A 19,765-nucleotide genomic window follows, 5' to 3' on the forward strand; every position below is an offset into this window, starting at 1 on the left:
GGGGGATGTTTCCGGCACCTGGAAAGCCCCCACTCACCAATTGTGCTAAAAGGAAACCAATTGTGCTAAAATTGCGAGCCTGGCAACCCCTCCTTCCCCGACTCCTCGCTGAGAGCACAAAGCCCACAGGCCCCACAGTGTACTGTGCATCTCATTCGCCAGTTCAGCAGCATTTACTGAGCACCCGCACGGGCCAGGAAATGTTCTGAGCACCGCGGGTCAGCAATGAATCTGACATATCAAAATGGTTGCCCTCTTGCGATGTGTTTTGGGTAGGGAGATAGAACTATTAAGTATAAATAAGTAAAATATATAGCAAATCATGAGATAAATGTTATGGGGAAAACAACAAAGCAAGGCAGGGCAAAATGGTGTGGGGGAAAGTGCCAAGGTACAGTCTGAAACAGGGTGGTCAGGGCGCCTCACGAGAAGACGGTATTTGAAGGCAGTGAGGAAGTGAGCCACACCGGGAAGAATTTTCCAGGCAGAAGGCGCAGCAGATACAAAAGCCCTTGTAGCAGAAGGGCTTAAGCAGCAGCGAGGAGGGAACCAGGCAGGCTGTCATGGAGTGGGGCAGACAGGAGGAGCAGGAGATGAGTTCAGTGAGGTCACAGGGCCAGATCACACAGGGCCTGGTAGCCCCTGGCAGGATGAGCTTTAAGTCTGGGTGAGCGGAGGGCTCTGGGGTTTCCTCGGACTGACCTGATTTAGGGTAATTAAGATGGTAACAGCATCACTCTGGCTTGTGTTGGAAAAGGGGAGACTAATTAGGAGGCCACTGCAGTAATACCAGCAAGAACTGAGATGGGCTTGGCCAGGACAGCAATGGATTTGGCCATGAGAAATGGTGGCTTCTAGGTATGTTTTGGGAATGGAGTCAACAGAACTCACTGACAGGGATGACGTCCAGTATAAGAGAAAAATGGAGGCCAGAAGACAATTCTAAAGTTATTGGCCTAAATAACTAACTGAAAGGCTGGAGCCTCTGCTAACGAGAGGCGGAACAGGTTTACAGGGTGGGCTCCGCTCACACCATTACATCTGAGGGTCTATTTGACACCTCAATGGTTATAGAAAGACTACTGGATGGATGAGGCTGGTGTTTGGGCTACAGATACAGATTCTGGAGTTATCAGAGACAAACAGCACTCAATGAACTGGATGACATCAACAATGGGGCAGACGCAGACACGGAGGAGAACAGGGCCAGGGCCGAGTCCTGATGAGTCCACGGAAAAGGAGGGCAGGGAAGGAACCCACAGTGCAGCGGGACCAGCAGGACACCAGGCACATGCTGTCCTCCAGGCCAGCAGGAGTATGCTTCAGGGACAAGGGACCCATGGAGCCACATGTGCCACAGGGCGGGTGGGTGGAGGCCTGATGACCGGCCAGGAGTGGGCCATGTGCAGGCTACACCGTACACACAGGGGCAGCTGGGCAAAGCCATGAGGAGGAAGCCATGAGAAGAGGTCATGGCCGGAATGTGCTGAAGCAAGGACATGAGGAGAGGAAGGGGGCAAAGAAAGGCTGGGGCAGGTGGAACAGGAAGTGGCGTTGAGAGAGGGCTTTTTAAGAAGGAAGAAATGATGGCTTGTTCTAGGCCACCTGGAAAGACCCCACAAGGAGGGGAATGAAAAGCGGGAGAGAGGGAAGGCCTGCAGGAGTGCTGTGCAGGGCAGAGACGTCCTCGGATGTCCTCAGGGACAACTTGGCCTCCTGTGAGGCCGGAGGTCCTGACTCTGGTCATGCAGTGTGCCTTTTGGACAGTGGGGTGGCCTATAAGCCTCTTCCCAGAATATTTTTAAGTGCATAAAATAAGCAGATTACAAAGGAAACCAATTGTGCTAAAATGCAATTATCAAAATTCAAAAGTATCAAAAGACTTTTATAATGTGAGACAGTAACTCACAGCTTCATATTTTAAGCAACAAGATCTTGCAGCAGGTCTTTGGAAGAAGCGATGAGCGTCGACACTTCAAGGACTCTGCACCCATGACTGTGCCTTGGAACTACCTGGGCTCCAGGTGGTGACGAAGCCAGAGGTACCAGGTCCAGCTCCACTCTGTCCCTTGCCATTTACTCCTTCAGAAAATCTATTTGGTAGAAATGGAACCAAAGCCTGACTGTTCTCACACCCTCCATTGTGAAGCCTTGCAGTCTCCTGAAACAGCCTCCTCACGGGTTCCCTACTTGTATGCTGTGCCCCAGAATCTACTTCCAACACAGCAGCCGTGACCATCACATCAACACACGTCCCATCAATGCCACTCCCACCCTCACGCCCCTCCAGCGTCTTCTATGCCAAACCCTGCCCACAGCACACAAGCCCTGGGGCCTCCAGGCGGCCCACTGCTCAGGCAGCGACTGGACCCATGGGCCACACCTGGACCACCACCTGCTTCAGTGCAAGGTGTGAGCTAAGACTGATGTTTACGCTGCTAAAAGGTTGGAAAAAAATCAACAGAATAACAATATTTCATGACATATGGACAGTACATAAAATCCACATGTCAGCATCCATAATAAAGCTTTCTTTATTTGAAGACAGCCCTGCTCAGCTGTTCATGTCTACGGCAGCTTTCATGCCATGATACAGAGCTGAATCCCTGTGACAGCGACCACACAGCTCAAGAAAGCTACAGCATGTACCCCGGCCCTTCCACCTGGGACCAGGACTCTCACAGGAATGCCCCTCTCAGGCTGAGAGGTGAGGTTCTCTCTCGCTGCCTCCCACCCTCACCCTGCCCCTCGCCACCTCCTGGCCGTGCTGCTCACTCTTCCCTCCTTGCTCTTTCTTGCCTGCCCCTGCCTCAGGGCCTCGCTGATAGACAGGCTCCACCCTAGACTCCTGCCTGGAGCCCCTCGTCAACTGGCCCAGCTCCATGAGGCCTTCCCTCACTAGTTAGAGGAGGCTGAACCTCCCCACCCACCAACCCCAGACTCCTGTCTCCTCTGCTCTATTTCTCCTCCTTGGCACTCGCACTATGTATTTCACTCATGCGCTTGACTACTGTGTCTCCTTCCCCCGCAAGAGTGCCACATTAACGATGGCAGGGATTTTTCTCCTGTTTTAGTCACAGCTGATCCTGTAGGTCTCCTATAAATAGAGCTCAGTGAATAAATGAATGAAGGCCAGGCACGGTGGCTCACGCCTGTAATCCCAGACTTTGGGAGGCCAAGGCAGGTGGATCACCTGAGGTCAGGAGTTCAAGGCCAGCCTGGCCAACACGGTAAAACTCTACCTCTACTAAAAACACACAAAAAATTAGCTGCATGTGGTGGTACACACCTATAATCCCAGCTACTGCTGAGGCAGGAGAATCACTTGAACCCAGGAGGTGGAGGTTGCGGTGTGCCGAGATTGCGCCATGGCACTCCACCCTTGGCAACAAGAGCGAAACTCTGTCTCAAAAATAAAATAAAATAAAACAAAACAGAAATAAACGAATGAATAGGTCCTGCAGGGACAGCACAGCCACCTGCTCACTCTGCCTCAGAATCTCACTCCGTACCTCCACAAGGCCAAAGCCTAGCCTTCCACTCTGCATCCTGGATAAAGCAGCTTTGGCCAAAGGGGCCTTCTCTCCCCCATATTCTCATAATGCATAACACATATCGTTAGTGTCTTGTAACAAAAAGGGAAAACTCAAAATGCACTAATCTGCTGCAAGTCAAATCAAGTTTGGGTACTGCTTTACAAAATCACAAAACAAAAGTTCTCCCTTCCCCCTCAAGTGAACCAATTCAAAAACGTATTTCATACAACCGCTGTGTTGGAATAAACCTGCAGCACTTTCTCTGAATTAAATCAAAACTAAATTGGTATTCTCATGTCATTTCTGATTCCCCACGCAATCATGTGTCTGTTCTACACGACCTGGTGTCAGCCCCCAGGCATCTTATCTCTGTGGGTCTTGTGTCATAGCGTGTAAGGGTTCAGGGCTCACGTACCACTTCTCATCAGCATTAACAGTAATAACAGGAGAAACATGCTCAGCATGTGCTGGTTACATGCTGTCACAGTCACTGGCCACTTACACCTGCCTCACCATGATGAAGCAGGTGTTATTACCCATTTTCAGATTAAAGTACCAGCAGTCAGAAGCTAAGTAACTGGCCCAAAGCCACATAGCCAGGGAGCTGCAGATGTGCCTGACTCCAAAGCCGGTGCTCACCGCCATGGAATTAAGACAACACTATAAAAAAAAACCAATAATGATATTTATTCAGTACTTAGTTATTAGTAAGAATAATATTTACTCGGGAAACACAGACACATCTCGTTTTCTTGTGCTTTGCTTTCTTGCACTTGGCCGATCATGTGTTTGTTACCAACGGAAGGTTTGAGGAAACTGCATCAAGCAGGTCTGCCAGCACCATTTTCCCAACAGCACGTGCTCACTTCATGTCTCTGTATCAGCATCTTTTAGCAGTAACACATTTTTTAAATGAAGGAATGTACACTGGTTTTTTAGAAATCATGCTATGATACACTTGAACCATAATATAGTACAAACAGCCTTCGGGTGCACTGGAAAACCAAAAAATGTGTGTGACTCACTTCATTGTGCCATTCACTTTATTGGGATGGTCTGAAATTGAATCCACAAAATCTCCAAGTTATACCTGTAACAACTTTTATCATATATCAAGCACTATACTTCACCCTCTGTAAGGAGGATCTAATAATCCTATGAGACACTTAGACCATGTCCATCCTGCACCTGAGGACGCAGAGGCTGGGGAATGAGTGCAGTCACGACGCTGGTATGGCTCGGCCCACGAGGAGACCCACGCAGCCTAGCCATGCAGCCTATGCTCTTACCCACGACAATCTAAAAATAATACTGCTCAAAATGCTTCCCAAAAAAGCCAAAATTCAAAATGACTGATTCCAAAAAGCCATTTAATTCAGAAAACAAAGTGATCCTTTATCACTTTTGATACACTGTGAGAAATCAGTAACTCTCCTGGGTTATGTTCTAGCCATCAGCAGTCTTCTGGACACTTTCCTGACACCAGCCCACCGTCATTCCCTCCCACAGTCCATGCAGAACTGCGATTGGACATCCAAACACATTCAAAGACCGGCTGAGCCAAGTCAGCATTTTAGCCAGAAAGTATCTGCCCCATTCAAGCCAGCAGATTCTCAAATCACAATATTCAACTCGAAAAGCACACCATTAGTTACAGCCTCCTGTGCATGCCAGATTAGGCCAGAAAAACATACATATCTTGGTAATGAAATAATCTTGACCTAAGCTAGAAAAGTATCAAAAACCTAAATGCAAAAAAAAGAGTTGGTATTGAAACAGACATAGCATGGAGCATCAGGCTTCATTACAAATCATGTTTTTAAAGAATTTCAGTCACTTAAGAAAGTGCTCACAACATAATGCTACTAATAAGTAGCATATGAAACACAATATAACAGGATATATCTACCTACCTATTTACAGTTCATGAAAAAGGAAAGATGAAGTAACAACATAAACAGCGAATCCAAAAAGAGTAACTTCCGCTTTGTAAATATGTTTTGTGCATCTAAATTTTCTAAATTCAACATGAAGTTTAGATTGGAAATCATACACTCTGCTCATCTGTAGAGTCTAAGTTTTCTTCAGTAAACCTGGGTGGTTATGACACGGGTCCTCTATCAGCCCCCTCCCTCCAACCCCGTCTCTACAGCACACCTTTCACTTCTCACCTGGTGTCAGATGCTATTTATTTATTCAGTTCACTGTGTCAACTGGATAAATGTATACTTCATGATGCCAAATAAAAGTCTCAATTTTAAATCACCCCTGCAGATGGAAAGGCCTTGTCTTTATGCTGGTAAAAGAATGTCATAGTGCATACCGTTATAAACACCACACATAACCCATTAACCTTCTGAAATTTATGTCAGAAAGGCTGGAAATAAAACCTATATTAACAGCAAGTTCTTAATATCTAATGTGGTATGAAAAATAACAAAAATTCTCATTCCTGTAACACTAAGAGGCTCTCTTATTAACCTGGTTTTGCAGACACACAGTGCCACCTACCAGCCATCCTCTGTAACTGCAGGTGCAACGTAAAGAACAGCTCACAGGCAGGCTTTCCCTTCTCCCTGGTATTTAGCTGCCCATGACCACGACAGGTTAAGAGGACAGCCCTGTTAGAAGCCCCTGCTATTTCTATATTGTATTCTTTAAAAGTTTTACTTCCGTAGGAACTGGAGCTTTTTACTGTCGAACTGAACCGAGAGACCACAATCCCAGCGGTGTCTGAACCTACCCGTGTCTAAAATACAAACTATTGTGATACCCAACAGTGTCCTAGGAGAAATCCAGGCAAGTCTCCAGGTCCAGCTCTAAACAGCTGCCTGATGAGAAGGGACATAACAACTAATGGCAAATTTCTTACCAGGATTACCCACACATCTTTCCTATAACCACCCCTTCCTGCAACTGCTGTGATTCGGTCTCTACCCAGCTCCTCTCACAAGGCTGCTCACTGCTACATGGTGAACTCAAGGGCTACCTCTTGCCTCTCATCCTGTGTGACCTCTCAGTGCCACTTAACAGGGCCCCCTGGCTTCTAGAGTTTTCCTTCTCTTCTCAGACAACTCTTTCTTGACTTCTGTGACAGTTAATTTTGTGTGGCCACTTGGGCAGGGCACTGCACCCAGTGATTTAACCAGACACTAACCAAGGAGTTGCTGTGAGGGTATTTTGCGGATGTGATCAACATTAAGGAAAGATTACCTTCTCTAATGTGGCTGGGCCTCATCCAATCAGCCGAAGGTCTCAAAACCGAAACTGAGACTTCCCTGAGAAGGAATTCTGCCTGAGTTTCCAGCCTGCCAGCCTTCCTACAAATTTTGGACTTGCCAGCCTGAAAGCAAGTCAATTCCTTAAAATAAATTTTATAGATAATATAGAGATAAAGACACAGATAGTGGCCGGGTGTGGTGACTCACACCTGGAATTCCATCACTTTGGGAGGCCAAGATGAGAGGACCACTTGAGCCTAGGAAGGCTCTGATGATGAGACCAGCCTGGTAACATAGCAAGACCCCATCTCTTCAAAGAAAAAGATAGAGATAGTGAGATACCTGCTATTGGTTCTGTTTCTGAGGAAGCCTGATTGACAATCTCTCTGGCCTCCTTTCTCTGCTCATCTTAAAAGTCTGACCTTTCTGCTGGTTCAGTCTAAGGCCATCTTGTCCTCACCTGCTGCTCTCCCTCGATGACATCCATCTGCAGACCTTTTATTTCTATTAGCATGCCAATGGTCCTCAAATCTCTGTCTGGCCCAGACCTGCAAAGCCTCCAGCCTACATATGCAACTCACCATCTCCACCAGATTAGACCTAGTCTTCTGCTGCCTCAAAAGGGTTCCCTGTTCCTGTGTCTCCTCTGCCAGTAAATGACACCCCCACCCTCCTAGATATGCAAGCAAGAACCCTGAACCTTTTCCTCCCTTTTCCTCCGACTTGTCAAGCTCTCAACTATGCTCTGGGGCCTCTCTCCTCTCCCTGCTTCCTCCAGGTGCCACCTACAGCCACTTCCCAATCCAGGTGCTGTCCTGCCTCCCCGTGGTTCTATAGAGGCCTTCTGCCTGGTCTTCCTGAATCCAAACCCCGTCTCCAATCCACGTCCCCTGGTGCAGCCCAAGCACTTTTCTAGAACTGAAGTTGGGTCACATCACACCCTGCATAAAATCGTCAGTGCCCTCAGGATAAAATCTAACTCCATGTGAGGCCCCTCCAGGTGGGTATGCCCGTCTTTCCTCGGAGCCCCAGTTGGTAATGGTGGCCCCCGTGCCCTCCCCCTAGGCCCTGTGTAATCTGGCCCCAAGCACATCCCAGGCCTTACACTCCCCATTCCCATGTTCAAACTTGAGGTCCAAGGAGGCCCAATTCCCTCCAGACCCACAGGCTCACACTACTTTCCTTCACCCCAGTGCCACACACAGATCCCACTGCCTGAAAAATCCTTCCCTCCCATGCTGCATTCCCTGCTCTGACCAAGTCATATCAGCCTTCACTCCAATCTGAGCTGTCCCACAGAGTAGCCGTTAACCACATAAGGCAAGTTCAATTCACAGTTAAACAAAGTTTAAAGCGCTGTTCCTCGGCAGCACCAGTCACATTTCAAGGGCTCAGTGGCCATCCTGGGCAGCACAGAGGCAGACACTGCCATCACCACCAAGCATCACTGGAGAGCACAGACCCGGATCTTCACATGCCTGTCTATACGGATGCCCAGCCCAGGCCCCCATGGCTCTCCCAGCACAGCCCTGACACACCCCGGCTGCTCAGCGCCTGCAGTGTAGCCTGGCGCTCTGCAACTGCTCATGATATTACTCGATGTTGCCACAGCAGCAGAGCTCCGCCATCTACCTCTCCACCAGCCTCCCAGAGCAACAGGTGTCTTCATGTTCTTCGGAGTTGGGCAAGTCAATGTCCAATTTTCAGTTGTTAACATCAGCCTTCCCTTCTCAGTAAGACAAGTTTGTGCCATTTTGGGGTGTATCAACAGGAAGCATGAAAAAGAAGTTATGAGGGATATTAGTGTGGAACTGGAGCTAAAAGAACAGAGCTCTAGAACCTTCCCTGCCTTCTACCCTGACCACACCAAAGCAGCTACCTTTTTATTTGTTCACATATCACAGTTCAACCAGGACTTCATCTGAATAAAAGACCTATTTGAAAAACATGAAAAACCAATGATATGTATTTTTTACTGACTTTCTCTCTTCATATATTAAAGGTATTTAAACATACTCAACATTAAAAACTAAAAATAGAGCCAGTGCAGGGTTCACATCTATAATCCCAGCGCTTTGAGGGGCTGAGGCAGGATGATCGCTTGAGGCCAGAAGTTTAAGACCAGCCTGGGGGCCGGGCGCGGTGGCTCATGCCTGTAATCCCAGCACTTTCGGAGGCTGAGGCGGGTGGATCACGAGGTCAAGAGATCGAGACCATCCTGGTCAACACGGTGAAACCCCGTCTCTACTAAAAATACAAAAAATTAGCTGGGCATGGTAGCGCGTGCCTGTAATCCCAGCTACTCAGGAGGCCGAGGCAGGAGAATTGCCTGAACCCAGGAGGCGGAGGTTGCGGTGAGCCGAGATTGCGCCATTGCACTCCAGCCTGGGTAACAAGAGCGAAGCGAAACTCCGTCTCAAAAAAAAAAAGACCAGCCTGGGCAACAGAGCAAAACCTCAACTCTACAAAAAAATATTTTTAGTTAGCTGCATGTGGTGGCCCATGCCGGTAGTTCCAGGGGGGCTGAGGTGGGAGGACTGCTTGAGCCCAGGAGGTCGAGCCTGCAGTGAGTTGTGATCACATCAGTGCACTTCAGCGTGGGCGACAGAGAAAGACTCTGTTTCTAAATAAGAATAATACGTATATATTTATTTATATATATATATATATATAAACTCATTTACTCTGCAACATGCTTCTCTAGTTTCAAAGGCATTAGCATAATTATTATATATATACTCATTTCAAACAATTTGTCACAGAAAAATCAGTCCCTTTGCTTTATCAAGACGTATTCACATCTGCTTCACCAACTTCATGAAGAGGAATTTTTAACTCCCAACCCACTGCTGGAGCAGGTTAAAGATATTTTATTGCAGGCCCCACTCTCCCTCCGAGGTCTGTTTCCCACTACCTTCCCCACTGCCGTAGGCTCTGCCTAACACAAGCGCCTCAAGCATCTGCCCACTCTCCTTCTATCTGCGCTCATTATCTTCCCTCCACCTGGCCGGTCCACCCACCCACAGCTCTGTAGGCCAAGCTCTCAGACTCAGCTCAGATGGCAGCTTCTCAAAGCCATTCTTGATCTCCTCTAATTAAATGCAATCTGCCCCTTCTCTCAATTACCATAATTTGCATGATTCACTTTAATGACATTTAGTTTGTAGTGGTTCCCATTAGAGTTATTTCAGTATTTTTAGCTTCTTTATAAGCTCTTGAAGACAAGAACCATATCTAGTACATACTTAAATCCCCTAATTTAACAATAGTATATTGTACCTAACAGGTACTCAAGTACCTCCTGAATAGAACTGAGAAGTAGAAAGACATCTATCACATTACAGAACAATTCAAATTGGCTTCCCCCTCAAGTAAAGTGTTCAAGTTACTAAACACTGGCGGATACAGGAGTGGGCTGGTGCTGACGGTGGTTCTCAGGTTGGCTGCACATTAGAGTCACCTGGGAAGCTTTTAAGACACAGGTGCCCAGGCTCCCCCCAGCCCAAGCCCAATTACATCAGAATCCCCTAGCGTGGGACCCACACTCTGGTCCACTTTACAGCTCCTGGATGAAGAGGGTGAGTGAAGCTTGTTTTCACCTGCTCTCACACGGAGGCTTCCCCCAGGCCCCCGATCCTGTCATTCCTGGGGGTGGAACACATAAAGCAGATGTGTAAATACCCTTCTCATGTACAAGTCAGACTGAAATAAAAATCAGACAGATGACGGCTACTTTCATCTAAAAATACTGTTTTGCTTGTTTAAAGATTCTGAATTTTTAGTCAAACTCATAGAAGCAGAGAGTAGAATGGCACTGCAGAGTGGGGGGATGCTGGTCAAAGGGAACAAACTGAGAAGTTTGTTAGAAGATGGGCTAGCTCTGCAGGCCTAATCACAGCATGCTGAATACACCGGGAAGTGTATATATGGTGTCGTGGAAATCTGCTCAGAGAGTAACCTTACACATTCTCACTGCACACATTTAAAAAGGTAGCTGTGGTGATGGATGTCTGCATTAGCTTGATTGTGGTAAACATTCCACGATGTATATACTGTATCAAATCAACAAACTGTGCACCTTAATTATACACAATTTTCCTGCTCTTAAAGTTTATATACACACACACACACAAATTTTACTTGTCAATATACCTCAATAATATACCTACTAAGTACTCATAAAAATTAAAAATTATATTTCAGTAAAGCTAGGGGAAAGAAGATTCTAAATTTTCCAAACCATCTTTTATTCTCACTTTCTATGTTCTTGTCCTCTCCTCGTCTGTCAGTCTGAGGAACACGTTAACGCAGTGGCCAGGAGGGTTTCAGCAGAAGCTAAAGTGCACACCTCCTATACTTGCTTCGCAGTGCTCAATCCCACCAACGATCCAGTCCAGGAAATATAAACAGCCCAGCCCCACTGGTCCAGACTAGAGGCGCAGGTGTGGCAGAGGGAGAGCAACCACCTCCTCTGATGACAAAAGCACATCTTCAGGGCATCCACTCTGCTGGTCAATGTGGCCAGCACAGCTGCTCAAACGAGGCTGCGGAACCAGGCAGCCGAGGTCAGGAATCGGCCCCACTGCTCCTGGAGAGAGGGCGTCTCGCCCAGCGAGAGTGGCCCAGCAGGTGGGAAGCAACATCGAGGACAGAGAAGGGAAGGACGTGGCATAGTTAGACCAAGAGGAAAAGCACACCCTAGGACACAGGGACACTCGGCTGTCAGAGATAAAGGCGATTGTGTGCTCTGCAGAAGTATCTGTAGCATGTCTTCTAACCAGAAAACTGTTTTAGAATTATTTTTAAAAACCCACAAACCTACAGATCTGTGCATTTGCTACCACAGACAATGCTTTTTGGGCACTTAGGAGTAGAAGGAGTTAGAGAAGGGAGCAGAGGAGGGACTGCACTGAGCAGGAGCAAACCCTGTCAGTGCGGCTTCACTGCTCCAAGAGGCTGCTTCTGGAAGGACCCTCCTCCATCTCACACAGTGAGAGTCCATCTGGGAGGGCTGACAGCTTCCGGAAACCGAGTCAGCAGAAGCCCTGGCCAAGCTGTATGTGACTCCACCCTGAGCTGTGAGCAGAGCTCCGCAGTGACCCCTCCACAGTCTTTCCGAAACACAGCACGGAATTGCTGAGGAACTAGCAAAGGCCATGCCTCGACACGCACAGCCTGAGGGGAGTCCGCAGATGATGACCCCAGGCCGACCCGGACAGTATTAGAATGAGGCTTCATAAGGCACTCCTCACATGTCTCCAACAGGCTCTCTCCCGCTTTTGTAAATAAAACTTTATAGGAACCCAGGCATGCCTAGTCGTTCAACACGGTCTTCGGCTGCTCTGGCAGAACTGAATAAATGCAGCACAGACCATATGGCTTGCAGAGCCAAAATGATTCACCATCTGGCCCTTTACAGAAAAAGTTGGCCAACTCCTGGTCTGATATCACCACAGGGGAAAAAAACACTACAGCAGCTGTTACCTGGCAGGCTAACGCACAGAAATGGGCATTCTTAGGCCTCAATATTAAGCTTCTATCTAGTCATCAAGCCCCATACTTTAGAAAGAGGCCCCTTTCTCGGTGGCTACGGGAGAGGTGGTGGTGCCCACCAAATACCACCCTCGTGGCTTCTAGTGCTGGTGGGAGGCTGGTCCACGTGATAGCCGTTGAGGAGGGGTGGAGCAGCCCGACAGCTGCCTCCACTCCAGCAGTGGGGACCCATGGTGATGTGTTCCAGAAGGGCAGCCACAACATAGTGGCAGAGCCTACTGCCAACCACACCAACTAGGAACCATGTGCAAAGAAATAAACCTTTGCTGCTAAACACTGAGATTCTGGCTTAATTCTTCCAATTAACATATTCTGGTCTACTCTGACTGTAACTTAGAAAGGTGGCAAAGGAGGTAGCCTCCTTCATGTCTCTCATTTCCCTCCATGGGGTATACAGCTCAGCTACATGACAAAGGAGAAAGCATGGCCAACACTAGGACATTCAGTCCTTCCACCTCTCAACCCTACTTGAATTTCAAATCATTTGCAAGGCAGTCATAACACTGGAGAGGTCCTATACAAAAAACCAAGATGGCTGATGGAGGACAGGATTTATTCTGCACAAACTTGACAGGCAGGGCCAAGCTATACCCTCCTGAAAGCCACAGAGAAGAAATGATTACCCTGGTGACAAAGTGGTCAGGGACAGGGTTTCCCTCTTTGAAGAATAATATTGCTGGCTGTGGTGGCATGTGCCTGTAGCTACCTGGGAGGCTGAAGCAGGAGGATCGCCTGAGCCTGAGAGGTCGAGGCTGCAGTGAGCTGTGATCGTGCCACTGCACTCCAGCATGGGCGACAAAAAGAATCCTCTTCCCTCCACATTTTACATAATTTTCAGTGTGATATGGTGGGAAAAGCATGAGTTTTCAAAGACATGGAAAATTGACTTAAAAGACAACCATGCTACTTGGCAGCCTTGTGATCTCACCTAGCACATAACCCAGGTACCTTTCACCATCTTTTCCCAACTCTGGGGCTCAGCATCATTATCTACTAAATAAGGGGCTCCATCTACATGGTCTCCAAGACCACTGCTACTCCAAAACTTCTATAAAGTCCAGGGAAGTAAACTGTCAAACAAGAAAATTTCCACCCCATCAGGAGCAATCTTTAACTGTTGGCAGTTTCCCCTGCTTTAGGATGGGATTAAGATTGAACAGTGCTCGCCTGGTGCCTGCTTTCACTGCTGAGAAGACCCAGTTAATGTCAGGCAGGATTTAAGAAGTGGAAAGGACGTAACATGCTATCTTTCTTAATTTTCATACCCCAGTCTCTTTTCAGTTTCCCTTTCTTTGTGCTTTTTATTAGAAAAATGTTTAAGAATATGCAGTAAAAACTAACCTATAATTTGTTTACACCCACAAAAGTTATCTAAACAGAAAAAAATTTTAACAATAAAATTTCAAACAATTTTAAAACACACAAAAAAAGAAAGTAAAAGTTATCCATCATTCTACCCCAAAGATATTTAAGAGTTTAGCATACATAATTCAAAAACTATGCAAACTATATTTTATATAAAATGAAATACAGCCGGGCGCAGTGGCTCACACCTGTAATCCCAGCACTTCAGGAGGCCGAGGCGGGTGGATCACGAGGTCAAGAGATTGAGACCATCCTGCTCAACATGATGAAACCCCGTCTCTACTAAAAATACAAAAAATTAGCTGGGCATGGAGGTGCGTGCCTGTAATCCCAGCTACTCAGGAGGCTGAGGCAGGAGAATTGCCTGAACCCAGGAGGCAGAGGTTGCAGTGAGCCAAGATTACGCCATTGCACTCCAGCCTAGGTAACAAGAGCTCAAAAAAAAAAAAAAGAAAAAAGAAATATATGTAAATTTTACAAGTTGCTTTTTTACTTAATATATAACTGTAGCTATCTTTTCACGTGAATTTACATTGAGTCACTTATTCTTTTATAAAGCTACATAGTATTCCAGGGTACAGGTGAAGCAATACTGAGTGCTCTCTGTTGAGCCTGGTTCCCTCCTCTTTACAATTCAGCTACCTGAGTCTGAATAAGGTAAGTGAAGTCATGACAGTGAGAGCTGATAGCATGACTCACTCAAGCAAAGGTTAATTAAAGATGAAGGAAGCCTAACTGGCCATCTCCTTCTGCTCACAATCTCTGGCTGTCAGTGAGATTTCTTTTTACTCAATAATCACATAGACTAGATTTTTCTCATTCCAGGTTTCAAAATTCCCTGCAATCAAAGAACTCTGAAAAAAAATACATGAGCATATTCTGTTTGACTGTCCCATTTTGGGCTCTAAGTCTATCTGACAAGAGCACGTCAGCACTAAACCCAAATATGCATAAAACGAAACCAGTGGAGCTCACAGAGAGCATGGGGGAAAAGTATCATTCTTTCAATCAATATGTGTGGCTAAAACTGTCCAGCTTCAAATATATCTTGTCAGAAAATAAAATATATTTACAATACTTAAATAATTCTAGTTGGCCAGGTGCGGTGGCTCACGCCTGTAATTCCAACACTTTGGGAGGCCAAGGCGGGTGGATTGCCTGAGCTCAGGAGTTCACGACCAGCCTGGGCAACATGGTGAAACCTTGTCTCTACTAAAATACAAAAAAAAAAAAAAAAAAAAAAAAATTTATCCAGGCATGGCAACACGTGTCTATCGTCCCAGCTAGCTACTCAAGAGGCTGAGGCAGGAGAATTGCTTGAACTCAGGAGGCGGAGGTTGTAGTAAGCCGAGATCGCTCCATTGTACTCCAGCCTGGACGACAGAGCAAGACTCCATCTCCAGGGAAAAAAAAAAAAACTTCTAGTTAATTGAGTCATTTTCTGTTTTCTCCTACAATTATACTGTCTTTAATAAATCCTATAAAACAGAAGGTGAAATAGGAACATCTACTAATAATAGATAGTAATACACTCTTCTAAGAATTATGGGCCTTTAGTTGTGGAATGAGATGGAAGTACCTTACCCAGGCAGCTTATACCTTATACAGTGGACGCCGCACATCGATGGGGCAGTTCTGTATTACTTCATCAACAACATCCGAGATGGACTCCATGAAGTCTGGGTTGGCAAACTGAATTGTTTATCAATATAAAAGAAACATTACACATTTCTCTCAAATAGAACAACATGAAAACTTCTGTAAAGTAACTTTAACAAATATACAATTTATTAAAACTTAAAACAATTCACATTGGAATGAAGGATATGTCAAATGAATCCCACGTGACTATGTGTGCGTGGGGTGGTGATGACAAATTTCTCCTCATGAGGTAAAATGTGTGGACTTAGTGAAAAAAAAATATCCAGCAATAGCAAAGACAGACCATCCCCACATCATGAATACACAGTGATTCAGTCTAATAAGAGAAGTGGGAAGCATGTGCATGATCTGTATGAAGTGAGGCAAGAAATATGAGTGTATATCATTTGACAAAAGAAACAGGTTCAATGAAAGATTAATTAAATTTGGTCTAGAAGATGGGGGAAGTGTTTTTTTTAATGAGAAGTGTTTGTTTAAAATGAAACAAGCCACATGATAATCATGTTATTGAATACAAAGCCTTAGATTCAATTCCATAAGTTAAATAAGCTAAAGTATAACTAATTCAGCTCAATTACATTTCCTTTGAAATATTTTAAAAATCAAGGAAAACTTCAAGTGCCATCTCAGAGGAAGAAGGACGACATTCAGGTGCTCACCAGCTGTTCTCTGGACATTTGACACATTTCAAATCAATATTATTAAAAGTGAGCATTCACTAGATTATCACTGTTATTATTTTATTCATCAGATTACTAGTGAGGTATATATTCTGTGCTGTTTCTCTGTACAAAATAGTCACATACACATCTAAAAATAAGAAGCAGTTTATAACCCACCTTCTGAATATAAACTGAATTAGCCAGGAAAATATACCAAAATATAAATAAAATGCATTATATGTAAATCTTAAAATATGCCTCTTAATTACTGCTTTCTGCAAAAGTACTAATAATTCCTCATGATTGCTAGTTAAAATAACATTTCTAATTCTTAAGATTATCTAAATAACAAAAATGCTGGCCTTAGACAGAGAAGCTTTACCTAACCTGCAACAGGGAACAGAGCAGGACCCACTGTCCAGGGTTAAAATTAGAAGTTAGGAAGGGCAATCACCAAAGATAAAAAGGTTATAGATTATCCCACTCATGCACAGGCAACCTCCATATAGTCCTTGAGATTAGCTACCTGGAATACTAGCATGTGACCACCCACAACCTTTGGAGATTACTTTCAATTCTATCATCTATTGCTCCTGAACGTCTTCATAGATGTGGTATAACCCATCCTTTACTATTAAAGCAGATAACCAAGTCTATGAAGAGGCAAACTGAACAATCTGTCAAGCAGACAAACTGCGCAGGGGACACAGGGAGAAGACCGAATGGCAGCCACCCTGCTCACGGGCCCTTTCCTGGGAACCACTCTTTCTGCACTCTGGGTGGCAGTATCGCTCCATCCACATACTTCAGCACACAAAAAAAGAAACATCTTACCTCCGGATGAAAGAATATTTCAGGTCCCAGGAACCTTTCATAACCAACGTCTATAACAAACTTCTTTTGGTTGATCGCATTAATGCCCGTGTACTGTTTGATCCACTTCCGGGGATCCACATCATACTTGGCAAATTCCTTGACTATATCGGGGCAAATGTAACAGTATTTCTCCTGCATATACACACAAAGATGTTGCCAGGCATTAACAACTACCCAGTGTCTCTGCCCTCAGACAAATAACCAGGAACCCCAGGCAGTAAGCACACCCCTGGAATCAGATCTGCCCCCACTGTAACTCTAGTGTGGATGTGCCGTCAAGCCTCACATTCCACATGACTACACTTGGACTTTGGACAGTTAAGTCTGCTTTCTCTGCAACTCAGCTATTAATCTCAGCCTTAGTCTATCCAATTTTACTGCGATCCTATCTGAAATGACAGCTACAGGTGTCTATAAGCACCCTGTCTTGCCTTGTTCCTCTCAGGCACCCCCTATGGCCTGCCCTGGCACCTCTCTGTTGTCCACACTGGACCAGCAGATCCGTGCTACAGCCTCATCTACCGAGTGCAGCACCGTCTACACCCTCATGCCTGACTGCAGAGGCTTCTTTGGGTCCCAGTACGCCACAAGCCAGGTGGCCACTATCAACCTGCTGGTTGTTAATCTGGTGTGGAGTTGGCCGCAGCACTGTCATCGGTTCCCCTGACACTACTATCTCTTTAAGGTAGAGATAATGTACCTTGTTGACGGGGTATTCTAAGTTCCTCAGTCAACACATATTTATTGTCTAGGCACTTCAGATATACAAATGAGTGAAACACACACAGATCCCTGCCGAGATTACACTCTAGCTGGGAGTCAGACAACAATACACAACCATAACAAGTAAATGACATGGTAGGTTATAAAGTGATAGGTTCCGGGGAACAAAGGAAAAGCAAAGTCAGGCAGGAGGCCTGAAGCCGTGCTGCTGCGAGAGAACTCGCTTATGGTTCTTAGCGACAGGCAGCCTGAGGTATGCAAAATGTCTCCTGGTGTGACTGACGCTCTTGGACACCTCTGTGTTGATCATGTGTCCTTAAAGCTGACCTCAGCAAAGCAGCAGGTGACCCCCAGGTACTAGATGCTGAAAGTACGCTGCCTACAGGAAGAACCAGGCAGGCTGCCCAGCTGGCACTCGACACACTGGAAGGAATGGCTCTCTCAAGGGCCTCCGAAGATGTTCTTGAGGTATTAAGTTTTAAGTTTCTTAGCATCCCTGAAACATACTCTAATGCCATCTTCTGGGTATCTTTGATATACTCTAGCAGAATTTTAAGAAGACCAATAGGCAAAAAGTGTTACACAACCCTGTGTTCCTTGATGACACAGAGAGAGACAGGGTCAGCTGATTACAACCTCAAATCTACCAAGACTGGAGACAAAAGCATTCAGTTGTCCGCAGAGGCCTGGTCAACATCCTATGGCATCTCAATTTACTTAACTGAAATGCTTCCCTTGAAATGCTTCCATAGAGGTGGGTACAGAGTAGCAGGCTTAATCTTTTTTTTTTTTTTTTTTTTTTTGTGAGACGGAGTTTTGCTCTTGTTACCCAGGCTGGAGTGCCAATGGCGCGATCTCGGCTCGGCGCGATCTCGGCTCACCGCAACCTCCGCCTCCTGGGTTCAGGCAATTCTCCTGCCTCGGCCTCCTGAGTAGCTGGGATTACAGGCACGTGCCACCATGCCCAGCTGATTTTTGTATTTTTAGTAGAGACGGGGTTTCACCATGTTGACCAGGATGGTCTCGATCTCTTGACCTCGTGATCCACCCGCCTCGGCCTCCCAAAGTGCTGGGATTACAGGCGTGAGCCACCGCGCCCGGCCCGCAGCCTTCATCTTAAGGTTCAGGATACATGCCGCAAGGGTGGTATGTTCCCCTGGGCCTGCTCACGACCAGAGAAGGCCATGCAGTAAGGGGAAGCAGGGGGACTCTAAACCACGCCTTTCAGGATCTGTTCCTTTAAAGAGAGAAGTGAGGCAAGAACAGGACTATCCCACACAGCAGGGACAGGGCAGCTGATTTGGAGGCTATAAGCGGAGTCTCTCTTACTCCCAGCCCTCACAGAGGGGTGACACACAGTCACATCGAGCACACCAGCTCAGATTTCAGGGTCCAAATGGGAGGGAACTCAGACAGGCCATGAGGAGAGGTAAGGCCCAGCATGAGGGCCGCTCAGCATTCCTGGCGGAAATAGGAAGGACTCAGACTCACTGAGGGCATCAATAACAAGAGGCTCAATTCTTTCCTATTTTTTTTTTCTTTTTTGAAATAGAGACGAGATCTCACTATGTTGCCTGGGCTGGTCTTGAACTTCTGGCTCCAAGCAATCCTCCTGCCTCTGCCTGCCAAAGTGCCAGGATTATAGGTGTGAGCCACTATGAAGGGGCTCAATTCTGACTTACATTTCTAACAGATTTGAAGTGGCAAGGGGCTTCGAATAGCCAAATGTTCTACCACTGAGGAAAGGCAAAGAAAGGAGAAGGTAATCCCTTAGAAGATATTTTAGTCTAAAAAAGAATGTTGGCCGGGCGCAGTGGCTCAAGCCTGTAATCCCAGCACTTTGGGAGGCAGAGGCGGGTGGATCACGAGGTCAAGAGATCGAGACCATCCTGGTCAACATGGTGAAACCCCGTCTCTACTAAAAAAATACAAAAAATTAGCTGGGCATAGTGGCGCGTGCCTGTAATCCCAGCTACTCAGGAGGCTGAGGCAGGAGAATTGCCTGAACCCAGGAGGCGGAGATTGCGGTGAGCCGAGATCGTGCCATTGCACTCCAGCCTGGGTAACAAGAGCGAAACTCCATCTCAAGAAAAAAATAAATAAATAAAAAAGAATGTTTAATGATGCCTCAGGAAAGCTTCCCCCGAAATGGAAGGGACCATGTCTT

At 46.2% G+C, this 19,765-nt stretch overlaps 1 protein-coding gene across 2 annotated transcripts in view; it reads right to left on the minus strand.

Annotated features, from left to right (window-relative positions):
• The window catches only part of ACTR3B (actin related protein 3B), an 81,740-nt gene that overhangs the window by 18,171 nt on the left and 43,804 nt on the right, over positions 1–19,765 (minus strand). For both annotated transcript variants that reach the window (XM_064368854.1, XM_012442757.3), the window contains 2 exons: positions 16,834–17,007; positions 15,275–15,367 (listed from right to left, as the gene is read on the minus strand). In XM_064368854.1, coding sequence (XP_064224924.1) covers positions 15,275–15,367; positions 16,834–17,007 — 267 coding nt within the window. The remainder of the gene's footprint in view (positions 1–15,274; positions 15,368–16,833; positions 17,008–19,765) is intronic.

The sequence above is a fragment of the Aotus nancymaae genome, unplaced genomic scaffold (genome assembly GCF_030222135.1).
Source record: "Aotus nancymaae isolate 86718 unplaced genomic scaffold, 86718_ANA_hifiasm-v0.15.2.pri h1tg000002l, whole genome shotgun sequence".
Lineage (NCBI taxonomy): Eukaryota > Metazoa > Chordata > Mammalia > Primates > Aotidae > Aotus > Aotus nancymaae.